We start from the raw sequence: 14,091 nt of genomic DNA on the forward strand, positions 1-14,091 counted from the left end.
CTCTTCACCAGGCCAGCAGACCACCAATCGTTTCTCCGTACAAATCGGAAGACTGTCCAGGATCCTCAACACAGCAGCGCAAACAAACAGGCAGAAGGGGTCCACAAACGGCCAGGGAGCACCCAGCCAAGGGACACCCGAAAACCTGAAGGAAAGGAGCCGAATCCAGGAGAGGGAGAATCAACTTGAAGAGGGGGCAGGAGCAAGAGCAGGAGGCAGCGAGAGCAACAGGGGCCAGGTACGGAGTCTCCTTCACTAACCGGTCAGGAACCCACGCCGTCGCACATGGTTTCAGCGTCCCACACGGCAGCAATTAGACAGAACAGCAAGAGGCAGGGGAGCGCGACGCCGCATGTTCACGTCATCACGTGATCCTGAAAAAAGATCCCTCATCGCTTGCTTTTTTTTGTGGTCTCCTCTATGGCTTGTTGGATTTTACTATACTTTTTTTGTGCCAATGTCCTAAAGAGATGTCATCTAGCACAGGGTAATGTATTTGCGCAAGTCTTAATTAGAGGCTTTTACGGCTAAATTAATTTGGACTCAGTAAATTACTGTAACTAATGTCAAACAAGCCTTCAAGATCAATAAATTGAATAAAAATAATGAGTTGCCCCTTGCAAATGTGCCATCACTAAAATAGAGACATGGTAAATGGACACGGAAGTGCATCCCCCAAGATGAGCACAACCCTCCTCTGAAATACTCATGTGCTCATGCTACTGTGGCCTTCCACTTATCTTCATTCCTCTCTTCACGCTATGACGCTGCTCTGATTCCAGAAATCCATGACCTCAGTAACATCATTACATAGGCAGACAGGTGACTGCCTCCGACAAGATCAGAACCCTCTTCTCCTACTGCTGTCATCATTGCCCTGACAGCTAGCTACACAATATTGTACCCCAGAGCACTCATCACACTGCCTTGTCAAATACAGCTTCCTCCTCAGTAACACAGTCACTTTACTGGGCAGGTCACTGCCTCACACCAGTTCAACCCACTCCTTTCCTGCTGCTCTCATCACTACCGGGTGCTTTGCCACCAGTCACTTCACTACACATTCCGTCTTCCAGAACATCATCATAAGTCACCGACTTCCCCAAAGTCTGCACACAACTCTCCTGCTGCCGTCATCATTCCCATATTGTAACGTGACACAATGTACAACAATAACGACACAGCCCTCCCATTAGATTCAGCCCCAGTCTTATAATAACAGGGCATTGCCCCCCACAAAATCAACACACTCATCTAATGCTGCTCTCATAATTTCCATCACATAATCTCAATACACACTACACCTGTCAGATTCAAACCAATCAGACGAATGGAAAGCGCACTGCCTCGCGCTAGATCAGTACACTCATCCTCCGCTGCTCTTATCATTATCACATATGATTGGTTATTACACTGTCTTGTATCAATGCCCATTTTATGACACCACCCTTGTTGCATCCAGCCCTGTCCTCATTATCATCAAATAGGGGGACAGGGCACTGTCCCCCACAAAAACAGTACACTCTTCTCCCACTGCTGTCAATACCATAATTTGGTTTACTATACAATGCACTGTCCCCAATCACATGGCACTACATCTACTCAGCCCTCTCTAACATATATTATTGAGTGGACACGTCACTGCCTTCCACAAGATCAACACACTCATAAAATATTCCTTATCTACAGCATTTGTGACAAGTCTTCCCTGAAAACTTGGACGCTTCCCCCATCTCCACACTCTGACCTGCTGAGTATGACCTCCTCCCCCTCCTTGCTGCTATCTCTAACACTGAGAGAAGGGAAGGGGAGAGCAGGGAGAAAGAGACCACACAGCCAGAGGCAAAACATTATCGGATCGGTGTCTGGAACAAAAGGGCAGCAAGCCAGGTGCGGGTATAACACAGGCTAAACAACGGCAAAAATAGTAGGAAATTTGCAAAGATGACAATTTAGAAAATTGCTTCATTTTGCATTTAGGAAGCAAATGAACAATAGAAATATTTCGCAAAGGTGTCTGTACCCTTTCAGTGCATCAGAAAAAAATCTCAGAAATGCTCCATTGGATCTGGTAGTGACTGTCTCATAAGCTAAACATGTCTTCGCTGCATACTAAGTAAATAATAGAAAATACAGAACCCAACCATTAGTGCAGCAGCTGAGCCTTCGCTCACTCCTGTGTGTATGTCAGGTTAGAGAATGCAATTTACTCCTAGCTTTTCTATTCACATGTATGACAATTTTATTTTTTGTTAGACAGCAATACATTCCCTTGGCGGGTTTAAGACACTTGAGAAAGAGGAAGGTCCCTCTAAACTTTGCTACTGCTCCCTGTCTTGAATGAACTTGCCCAGAGAAAGAGATAACTATATATTTATTAATGATCTTGTAGAAGGCCTGCGCAGTAAAATATAAATTTTTGCAGATGACACTAAACTGTGTAAAGTAATTAACACTGAAGAGGACAGTATACTGTATATATACTACAGAGGACAGTATACTACTACAGAGGGATCTGGATAGACTGGAGGCTTGGGCAGATAAGTGGCAGATGAGGTTTAACACTGACAAATGTAAGGTTATGCACATGGGAAGGAATAATGCAAGTCACCCGTACATACTAAATGGTAAAACACTCGGTAACACTGACATGGAAAAGGATCTAGGAATTTTAATAAACAGCAAACTAAGCTACAAAAACCAGTGTCAGGCAGCTGCTGCCAAGGCCAATAAGATAATGGGTTGCATTAAAAGGGGCATAGATGCCCGTGATGAGAACATAGTCCTACCACTTTACAAATCACCAGTCAGACCACACATGGAGTACTGTGTACAGTTCTGGGCTCCTGTGAACAAGACAGACATAGCAGAGCTGGAGAAGGTCCAGAGTAGGGTAACTAAAGTAATAACTGGAATGGGGCAACTACAGTACCCTGAAAGATTATCAACATTAGGGTTATTCACTTTAGAAAAAAGACGACTGAGAGGAGATCTAATTACTATGTATAAATATATCAGGGGTCAGTACAGAGATCACTCCCATCATCTATTTATTCCCAGGACTGTGACTGTGACGAGGGGACATCCTCTGCGTCTGGAGGAAAGAAGGTTTGTACACAAACATAGAAGAGGATTCTTTACGGTAAGAGCAGTGAGACTATGGAACTGTCTGCCTGAGGAGGTGGTGATGGTGAGTACAATAAAGGAATTCAAGAGGGGCCTGGATGTATTTCTGGAGTGTAATAATATTACAGGCTATAGCTACTAGAGAGGGGTCGCTGATCCAGGGAGTTATTCTGATGCCTGATTGGAGTCGGGAAGGAATTTTTTATTCCCCTAAAGTGGGGAAAATTGGCTTCTACCTCACAGGGGTTTTTTGCCTTCCTCTGGATCAACTTGCAGGATAACAGGCCGAACTGGATGGACAGATGTCTTTTTTCGGCCTTATGTACTATGTTACTATGTTTCTAACTACTGAGTGCACAGGTGAATGCACAAAGAAGCCGACACACTGAAACGAACCCGCAGCGAAGTGGTTCAAGCAAAATAGACTAAGGCTTTTATAATCCTGTTTTTGATATGTTTTACCTTTTTTCATCAGATAAGGAACACTAATTTAATATATTCCAGAGTTCCCTCCCCTCGTGATTTCCATATGATCTAAAATACTGTGTGGACAGAGCTTGCCCTGACTGGACAGCCCCTTTAAAGGGAATTTCTCATCAGAAATTGACCTATTGTTCGAATTGTTTTTAACACTTTTAAAGGGGTTTTATGAGTTTTTTCAACTGATGACCTATCTCTGATTGGTACATCAGTATCTGATTAGTAGGGGTCCGACACCTGGGAACCCTACGATCAGCTGTTTGGGAAGGCACTGGCGCTCGCAGTAGCGCCATGGACTTTTCGCAGCTTTGCTTAGGCCGAGTGACATCACGTTAATCGGTCACATGGCCTAGGCGCAGCTCAGCCCCATTAGGGTGAACAGGGCTGAGTGGCGATACCAAGCACTGCCGCTAGACAACGTATGGCACTGTGCTTGGTGAGCTGAGAGAAGGCGCAGTGGCGCCAGTGCCTTCTCAAACAGCTGATCAGCAGGGATCCCAGGTATCAGACCCCCACCGATCAGATACTGAAGACCTATCGAGAAGATATTTTTCATATCATTACCTATAAACAAAAACTGAAATCCTGCAGTTTTCACTCAGGCAACTGTGTTTTATAATAGAGACTTTCTATTCTGTAGAGATCGCTTATCAGCAGTCATCTCATTATTATTACAGGCAGAATTACAATGGGAGGGGGAGGGTAACACCTATATAATAATCATACTCATAATTATAATAGATAATGGTCACAGTTCACTTCCTGCCCCTCCCTGCACAATGACCTCTGCACAGGTCTCAGAGCATGCCCACTACACTCTCCCATAAAAGTCAATGAGCAATGAGTCCTCTCCAGGCCCCCCTATGAATATATCTCTGAATGCTATAACAGCAGCTCGGGCAAGATGATCGTCCCTATAATTGTGTACAGAAAACAGAATTTAAAATGCAACGGTTATTACAAACAGATTCGAAAAAAGTTTATGTTTCAGTCTCTGGTGTTAATTAGTAAATAAAAAATAATAATAATAAAATAAAAAATAATATATATATATATATATATATATATATATATGTGACACGTGACACGGCTGAACATATCTTTTCATGCGGCCAGATCAAAGTTTTACTGGAGAAAAGCCTGTTGTGGAGTCCTGGACAATGCAAATATCTCCCAGAACATTTGGACAACAGAAATTAATTTCAGTTATTAAAACAATAAAATGTTCCATCAGATCTGTCTGTAATTTCTATGTCCAGCATCGGGTTTCTCACATCAGGGACAGAGAATTTAGCTCAAATTACAGCAGCTTTTAAGCCAATTTAGGCCACACGGCTTTCAGATGAATTAAATAAAATAGAACTGAGTGGTTTTCTGGGATTTTCTTAAATTAGCACAATTTACACAATTTCTAGGCATTAGGACTCCAGGGATGCTATGCGGCCAGTAACCACTATGTCCACAGAGAATAGATTTAGCAAATGTGCCCGAACCATAAAGTACCACAATAACGAAGTACAAGCTGATATTCTTTCAAATAGGAGGGCGCAAGGGAGGCAGAAAATGATCGATGATCTTCCATGCCATTTCCACATGCCCAGTTTGCTCTTTCCATTTGTAAAACACATGTATGTTCTGTGTGGAAGAAGTCAAAATATAACTCCTGGGAGGCCCTCAACGCAAGGGTCTTCTTTGTATTATAATTACTTTTTATAAGACAATGCACTTATCTTGACTGTGCAGAGCAACAACTCATCTTATAGAGGGAAAGCAGGTCAGAAAAATGTGCAAAATTATATAGGTACAGACAGTACTGCCTCTCCCTGCACAATGCTTCCTGTCTTCCCCCCTGCCTCTCCCTGTAAATGATGTAGGTAAAGATATTACTGCCTCCCTGTCTCTCCCTGTAAATGATGTAAGTAAAGATAGTACTGCCTCCCTGTCTCTCCATGTAAATGATGTAGGTACAGATAGTACTGCCTCCCTGTCTGTCCCTGTAAATGATGTAGGTACAGATAGTACTGCCTCCCTGTCTCTTCCTGTAAATGATGTAAGTAGAGATAGTACTGTCTTCCTGTAAATAATGGAGGCACAGATAGTACTGCCTCCTTGTCGCTTCCTGTAAATTATGCAAGTACAGATAGTACTGCGTCCCTGTCTTTGCCTGTAAATGATGTAGGTACAGATAGTACTGCCTCCCTGTATCTCTCTGTAAATGATGGATGTACGGAAAGTATTGCCTTGCTGTAAATGGTGTACATACAGATAGTACTGCCTCCCTCTTTTTCCTGGTATATGATGTAGGTACAGATAGTACTGCCTCCCTGTAAATGATGTAGGTACAGATAGTACTGCCTCCCTTTCTGTATCATCAACACAGTCTAATCCTTGTGTGGGTAATCTGCCATCTTTTCCATCTATAAAAATATATAAAAATAAGTTGCTGTCTAATTAATATTTTCTTTTTTTTTACCACGTTGAAATTTTTGTGGTAAATGATTTTGTCAAAATCTGCATAAAATTTCAAAAGGTGTGAGCAGACCCTAAGAGGACAGTAATTACACAAACCACCAAGGCTGAGACGTTGGCCGCCCTGTTGTCTATATTGTATTTTCTAATTTACAGATAGAAGCTAATTAAACATTTAATTAATAAAAAATGTAAACTGCGGCCTGATCTTTGGGGAGAGTCTTTTGGCATTACACCGAACATCCCTTAAGTGACGTAATAAAATATTTAAATGTGACTGTTTTCAAACAGCTGTTCTGTGTCCCCAATACCAGCTTGGATTTAAAAAAAAAAAAAAAAGAAGAAGAAAAGGCTTGACTTTGCCATATACATTTTCTAAGCTCTGCTCACATCTGCACTAGGGTACTCCATTGAGGTTTCCATCACATTTGGCATTAAGAACAGCATGCAGTGATACTCTTGCTGTCCAAATGGTGGGAACCTTAGTGGAACGCCAACAGACCCCTAACAAGCCCCTTACCTCTTGCTACCATATAAGATAACCCAGAAAGTAAAAGACAGATGCAAGGGGTATGACTACAGGATCAGACAACACACAGTATTTGTAGTCTGTAACCATGGAAACACAAAGGTGCTGTATAAAACAAAAAAGTATGAGATTTGTAATCGAAACAATTTACAAAGATGGTTTCTATCTTGGTTCGGCAACACTGAGGCTGTAGGGAATTGGTTGCTAAGGTGGACATAGCCTTCAAGTCTGTGGTCATCTGGTAGACCTCAGCTCAACGATATGTTGGCAGCCGTCAGTCCCATTTCCCTCACAGACATGCATGTTCAGTTCGGTCTCATATGCATGTTATTTCCATGAGGCAATAAGATAAGCAGCTGACATACACTTTTTGACACTATTTGTTTCCTAGTAAAAAAAACAAGATATGAGAAACCAGTTGTCCCTATTGACTTTTGACAGATCCCATCAAAAGCAAAGGAATCCACCAAGAGTCTACAGTAGCCTCGGTTCCTAGATTATGTAAAAGCAATATAAAGGTGCTCCAGTAGGTTCTCAGAACTGGAGATTTGGGAGGAAAAGTAGTGATGAAGTGCAGGGATTAGTCAGGATTCCTTTTCAGCAACTCACATGCTGTAGAACGTGCTGGGGAGACGTTCTTCAGTCACATTCTACTAGAAAAACGGGAATTTCAAAACCAGACAAAATACTTTGCCGATCTGCTGCCACAAATCTGCTGCATTTTACGGCAGCAATCTATTTAATTACATTAAATTCAACTTGCTTCATGCTAAAGAAGACCTTCACGTGAGTCAAACAAGAAGATGTTCACATACCAATCACCAGTATGATTTTTGGGTGGGGTCTTGACGGGTCGAACACTTCATACTCTTCGATCAGTTCAGCCGTCTCCGAGAGGTCAGTGTCGCTTTCTATGGAAAACTGGTGGATAGGTGGTAGCCGGTCATACCGGCGGTAAGGAAAATTACAACTTTCTGGTAACACTGAAGAAAGAAAAAACAGTATATAAATGGTTGGTACACTTAGGCACGGTTACAAATGGTTCCTTGTAAAGCTCTTGACAGTCTTCAGCTGACCGATGCCCTGTGCAGTACCCTCTACTGACACCCCTCTGTGTGGCAAGATTCAGAGGGGTGGTAACCAGTTGGGGGGGGGGGGGGGGGGTGTCCCCGCACAGACTCACTCTATCCAATCAGTGCTGCCCTTTTCAGACTATACAACACACCCCAACTGGTACCACCCCTCTGTACCCTTACTGCAGACTGCTAGCAATTCATTCATAACTTCTAGCAGGAATAATAAAGGAACGGCACAACATAGAGCCGTAAGAATAGATGCTCCAGAATTGTTATTACATGGGGAATGCATGGATCTATTAAAACAGGCATGTCAGGAGCGGGGAGAGGTCCTCTTTAAATATTACACTATTTTACTACTTACCACTTCTGAAAAACGATCTTCGCGCTTGTCCGCCATTGAGCGGGGGTAAATTTCTTTTGTCTGGTCCCACAAATGTGTCCCACTTGACTTTTTCTGTTCCTCCCAATTCCCTCACTTTTTGTAGACAGTTTTCCAAGTAATCCACAGGATCATCAGGTCTGTAGCACATTAATCCATTCAGAAGGCCCTGGATAATTGGGATAAGATATTCAGCGTGAATACCGGTTAAATCACAAACGTTCATTTTCAGCTGCAAGTGTTGCTGCTTCTATGAGATCAAATTTAACGTGTAATAAAAATGAGAAAAGAGGCAAGTAAGAGGATAACAATTTTTCATCCTTCACATTCTTCTTCTTGGAAATTACAAGGTAAAAGGTATGGGATAATTTCCATAATATTCACGGTAAAGAAAACGGATAAAAGAAACCTCTGTCCAATTATTCAGCAATACAAAAACACTGAAACAGTGTTACACGAGTGCTACGATACTACATTAAAGGTTTTTTTCCGGTACTTAGAAACTATTGTCCTAATCCTCAGGATAGGTCATTAACAGGGGCGGACTGGCCATAGACCCTACAGGGAAGCTTCCCGGTGGTCTGATGTCCAGGGGGGGCGACCTGAGTCCTCCTCACGGCTGCCAGACGGTACATAACAACCTTATGCTCTTAGCATCAATCAATGCTGATAATGTTAGGTACTTATAGGGCAGTATTTTATGTGTTGTGGTATTTGGTTCTGCTGGGGCAGAATTTTGTGCTGCACTGTGGTATTTTGTTCTGCTGTAGTGGTCTTTTGTTCTGTACTGCAGTATTTGGTTCTGCTGGGGCGGTATTTTGTTCTCTACTGCAGTATTTGGTTCTGCTGAGGCGGTATTTTGTGCTGCACTGTGGTATTTGGTTCTGCTGGGGCGGTATTTTGTGCTGCACTGTGGTATTTGGTTCTGCTGGGGCGGTATTTTGTTCTCTATTGCAGTATTTGGTTCTGCTGGGGCGGTATTTTGTTCTCTATTGCAGTATTTGGTTCTGCTGGGGTGGTATTTTGTGCTTCACTATTAGACTGCTGACCCCACCTACTTGAGTTGTCCCTTCCTACTTGTGTTGGCCTCACCTTCTGTCAGTTACTTACGAGCCACTTACGACATGGGGCCACTTTTAGTTTTTTCCCAGGGCCGCTTTCTGTTTCCAATCTGTCCCTGGTCATTAATATCAGATCAGCTGGGGTCTGACACCCCGTACCCTGGGCAGACACCTGTTCTAGAAACTATGCCAGAGCCAGAAGGTGCTGTCCACTGTGTAGTCACGTGCCGGGGTACTGCCGCTCAGCTCCCATTTAAGTGAATGGGAGCCTAGCTGCAGTACGCCAGTGCAGGAAACTGCACAGTGGATGGAGGCTTGCGTTCACGATCAGTGATTGACAGCTATCTCTGCTCAGGGAGGCAGTCCTGTCAGTGATTGACAGCTATCTCTGCTCAGGGAGGCAGTCCTGTCAGTGATTGACAGCTATATCTGGTCAAGGAGGCGGTCCTATCAGTGATTGACAGCTATCTCTGCTCAGGGAGGCGGTCCTATCAGTGATTGACAGCTATCTCTGCTCAGGGAGGTGGTCCTATCAGTGATTGACAGCTATATCTGCTCAGGGAGGTGGTCCTATCAGTGATTGACAGCTATCTCTGGTCAGGGAGGCGGTCCTATCAGTGATTGACAGCTCTCTCTGTATACACAGTCATAGAGGGAAAGCTGTTAATCCCTGATAGGACCGTCTCCTGGACTTCAAAGCCCAGAAAGAGGAAGCATTTAGGTTATACTAAATTTTTTGCCATAAAACTATATATCAATCTGCTCAGCACCCTCTGCCTGCAGGCTAGACGCCATATTCAACGTGTCAGGTTTCCTTTAAATCCCACCTCCCCCTCCAATCCCATGCAACTGTCCATCAAATGACATCACTTCCTGTCTCGGTGACCACTGAGTCTCCACCTCTAACAGAGCTAACTATAGTGGTCACAGACAGAATAATCCTAATAGGCTCAGATTTGGGATTTACGCTTCGTGAACGCAGCGTGCCCCGATCTGATTTTTTTTCGTGAAGGATATGCTGAAGAATAGTCAGGATATGTTGCAGTCATCTCATGGTTTCAAAAGACTAAATATTGCAGTGCAGCCCTAGCCATAGAGACCCGGGAGAGAACAATTAAGGTCACCAAACCAGAAGGTCATATTGGTAATTGGTGTGGGACTGTGACAACAAGTCCCAACAATTTACTGACATCTTTTGTGGTTGTCAACTGGCAAATGTAAGGGCATTTACCAAAACCTAAACATTTTTTAATTTTTTTGCTAGGTGTAAAGCAAAGGATTTATGTACTCGGGTGGAGATGCCTATAGATAATTGCATTAGCTGCCATTAAAATTCCGTCAAAAATTCCTTGCGTCTTATCATATGTTACTTCGCTCTTGCTAATTAACAGTTCCCTGCGTGTTTACAGTCTGAGTTCACATGACACGTCCTCGCCGCCTCTTCCGAACGCCTCTGATCGTTAAGCTACTTCACCTCTGCGCACTAATTACAAGTGACAATCCTCCATTATTATCTGCATCGCCCAGGTCTCTGTTGTGTTGGTAACCATATTCTGCTCGTCCTTTCGTTCTACACGACAATAGACTGATAATATAACTAACTACGGAGAAGACTAGAACAAGACAAGGCAAGACAATGTCCGAAAAATCACCTCAAAGCGTCTACTGTACAGGGCGATAGCAGAACAGCTGGAGAATCTGCTCTGTCCTGCCTTAAAGGGGTTTTGTCATCTGAGACAATGGGGTCATATCGCTAGGATATGCCCCCATTTTCTGATATAAGTGCGGGTCCCAGCACCTCTCTTAAACGGAGCCCCGAAAGTGGTGGAAGGCGCATTGCACATGCGCAACCGCCCTCCATTCATTTAAATGGGGCTGCCGAAAATGTCCGAGCCCTGGCTCGGCTATTTCCATCGGGCCCATAGAAGTGAATGGGAGCGGTGGCCGGTCATGCGCAGTGCGTTTCCATTCACTTTTATGAGGAGAGCGCTTGGTGGTGGCCGGACCGGAGTCCTCCAGCCACCACTTTACCTGCTCCGTTCTCGATATAGGTGCGGGACCTGCACCTATCAGACAATGGGGGCATATCCTAGTGCTATGCCCCCATTGTCTGAGATGAGAATACCCCTTCAAACAACATCCCACGACACTGTGTAATACGTAATTTCCCCTGAGGTGGCGCTGCAGCAAAATTAAACAATTACTAGCAGGTTTCCGACAGAAGACAACTATTTGAAGGGGGTCCATTTTGCAATAAGCTTATTGCCAGGAAACCCTAAGTGCAGAATCCCTGAATGGGGTTGTCCATCTTTATATCTTTTAAAATTTTACCAGTACTGCGCTGTACCTACACAATAAAATACTCCCACCTGCAACCCCGCTGTTCCAGTGCTGAGGGCACAAACTGCATTCGCTTTGGGGAGGTTGAGGTTGTCTAAGAACCTGTCTATTTGTTTTTTCTTTTCGGTTTCTGGATCGTTTTCTGGTGGGGTAGCACGGGTGAGGTCTAGATTGCATAGTTTTTTGTAGAAAGAGCAAAACTCTTCTGCTATATCTTTTGCGGCTGAGACAATTTATACCGAGCTTGTTTTGATAGAGACAGATTGTGTATCGTTGTATTTTTTAATCAGATATGTCATTAGTTTATCTCCATGCATATATTGTTTATATTTAGCATACTGGTAGGCTTTTGCACATTTTAGATTAAGAAGCTCTTTCAACTGTCTCCTTAATGAAAGCAGTTCATCTTGGGCTGGTTGCATTCTAGATTTTTTCTGAATAGATTCTATGGTTGCTATTTGACTTAGTAGTTAGTTAAGCTTCTTCTGTCTTTCTTTTTTTAAGTTTGGAGCTTAATGCTATGAATTCTCCACGCCTTGTGGGCTTCCCATACTATCGCCTGCGAGGTGTCTGATGGTTTGTTTTCTTGGAAGTAATGTGCTAGTTTGCATGAAATATCAGATACATTTGTATCCGAGTCTCATATGGTTTCGTTCAGACGCCACATCCATTCTCTTGTAGGTAGATTTGAAGAGGAAAGCAGGGTTGTTACTGGGGCGTGATCTGATACCGTGATAGGGCCAATGGTGGAGTTACGTAACATCTCTATCTGTGCTTCTGATATTAATATCTAGTCTATTCGCTGATATGTGTGGTGGACTGCTGAGAAAAACGTATAGTCTCTGAGGCATTTAGTGTTCGCCAGGAGTCCAATAAGTGGTTATCATTTAATATTTTTTGTATGCCTCCTAATGTTTTTGGGGGATTTAGTTGAGACACCTGATGATGAGTCTAAGACAGGGTTTGATGAGACATTAAGGTCTCCCCTATTATTTTAATCCCCTCTGCAAAGTCTTGAAATCTGGATTGGGGCGATTTCATCCACTTATGCTGATGATTGTTAGGATTAGATACTAATGTTTGTCCAATCTTCCCTTTGACAAAAAGGAATCTGCCTTCTGGATCCCGTTGTATTACTATGGGAATGAAGGGTATATGTTCACTGATTGCGACACTAACCCCTCTAGCAGCTGATTGATATGTACAATGGGAACCATTGTGTGTATTTTGTGTGAGATATTTTAGGAATTTTGCCTTTTTTTAAATGCGTCTCTTGTAGAAAGCATATATCACTCATGCTCTTCTTCAAGAGAGTAAGGATCTGTGACCTTTTTTGAGGCGCGTTAAGACCTCTGACATTGAAAGTAGTCACATTCACAGACGCCATATGGAACTAGGTGTAATATTCAACGTATGCCTCTTGTGTACCATCCCAGGCGACTCAAAAGGATAAAACATACAACAAAACAAGAACGAAAAGACAGACAGTCTGGAACAGTTATTGACTGATATTAAAGTGGTTTGCTAAATGCGCTGGGCCCCACTTCATTTAGTAGATGCCACAGCATAAATAGCACTAATGCCTGCGTGGTCTCAGTATTAGACCACTGTACAGGGGCAGGTGGTATAGATAAGTCGTCCCACGCCCGTGCTTCATTTAACCAATACACCAGCTTGTTAGAGAGAAAGCTTAAACTAATGACATTGCTGGTGTTAATATTAAGAAAAAGAAAAGATATACGCCGGAGATGTGTGCAATTAAATATTCACAAATCATTTGACGAGTGCCTGCAGCGAGCCTTCTGTTAGTAACATCAGCCGATGTTTATATATCTCCAAACATAAGGAGTGTTAACAGTTATATAAAGGCATATAGAAGTGCCAAAACTGATCTCAGAGGACCGAATTGCATCTAGAAAGTTCCTGGAGTAAGTCTTTCCTAAACGTGGACTTTATGCTATTCTTAATTTAGTCTTCGGTTACTCCTATCAATCCTAATGTATCGGAAGGCATCAGGGGTGTTCTGCAGGACCTCTGGTAAGCTCTTACATAATATGGGGCAGTTCGATATACCCATTCAAACTTTGGTGATTTTATCTTCTTCATCTGCTTCTTAAATCAAGCAGTAGTGGATAAGTGGGCGCAATTTACTGAAGGCGTCTTTTGCCATTAGAGGTTTTATGTTTAGCGATTGCCTCCCAGGATTCACAGATCGGTAGCTGCGGCAATTTAGATAAATTGATATCAACTGGAAGCCAGGGTTCTATCGGCATAGGTGGTATGTCCAGGATCTTCCAGGCAGCTGTTAAGTCCTGGGCCATTTTGATTGCGCATTCAAAGTGAGCCCAAAGGGAAATTGCCACCGGTATAAAATCTTTTGGCTTCTTAGGTGGTCAGTGAAGGGTTTAAGGGCTCAGCGTTTGGCCAATGTGGTCGGGGCTATATCTTGAAAAAACAAGACCAATGACTCATTGTACCTGATCTCCTTCTTGCCGCGGGAGGCTTGCAAAATGTCCGCCGTATCTTTGAAACTCAGTAATCCGCAGATAACTTCCCTGGGCGGCTCTCCTTGGACGAAGGGATCAGGTGTATTCTTTCTATAATGATGGCACCCGCCCTGTTCTCACC

General features: G+C 43.2%; 1 protein-coding gene across 2 annotated transcripts in view; it reads right to left on the reverse strand.

Annotated features, from left to right (window-relative positions):
* Positions 1–14,091, reverse strand: part of AK5 (adenylate kinase 5) — a 194,635-nt gene that overhangs the window by 158,374 nt on the left and 22,170 nt on the right. For both annotated transcript variants that reach the window (XM_044300470.1, XM_044300471.1), the window contains exons 2-3: positions 8,045–8,231; positions 7,420–7,587 (exon numbers count right to left, since the gene is read on the reverse strand). In XM_044300470.1, coding sequence (XP_044156405.1) covers positions 7,420–7,587; positions 8,045–8,231 — 355 coding nt within the window. The remainder of the gene's footprint in view (positions 1–7,419; positions 7,588–8,044; positions 8,232–14,091) is intronic.

This window comes from Bufo gargarizans, chromosome 7, assembly GCF_014858855.1.
Source record: "Bufo gargarizans isolate SCDJY-AF-19 chromosome 7, ASM1485885v1, whole genome shotgun sequence".
NCBI classification, from domain to species: Eukaryota; Metazoa; Chordata; class Amphibia; order Anura; family Bufonidae; genus Bufo; species Bufo gargarizans.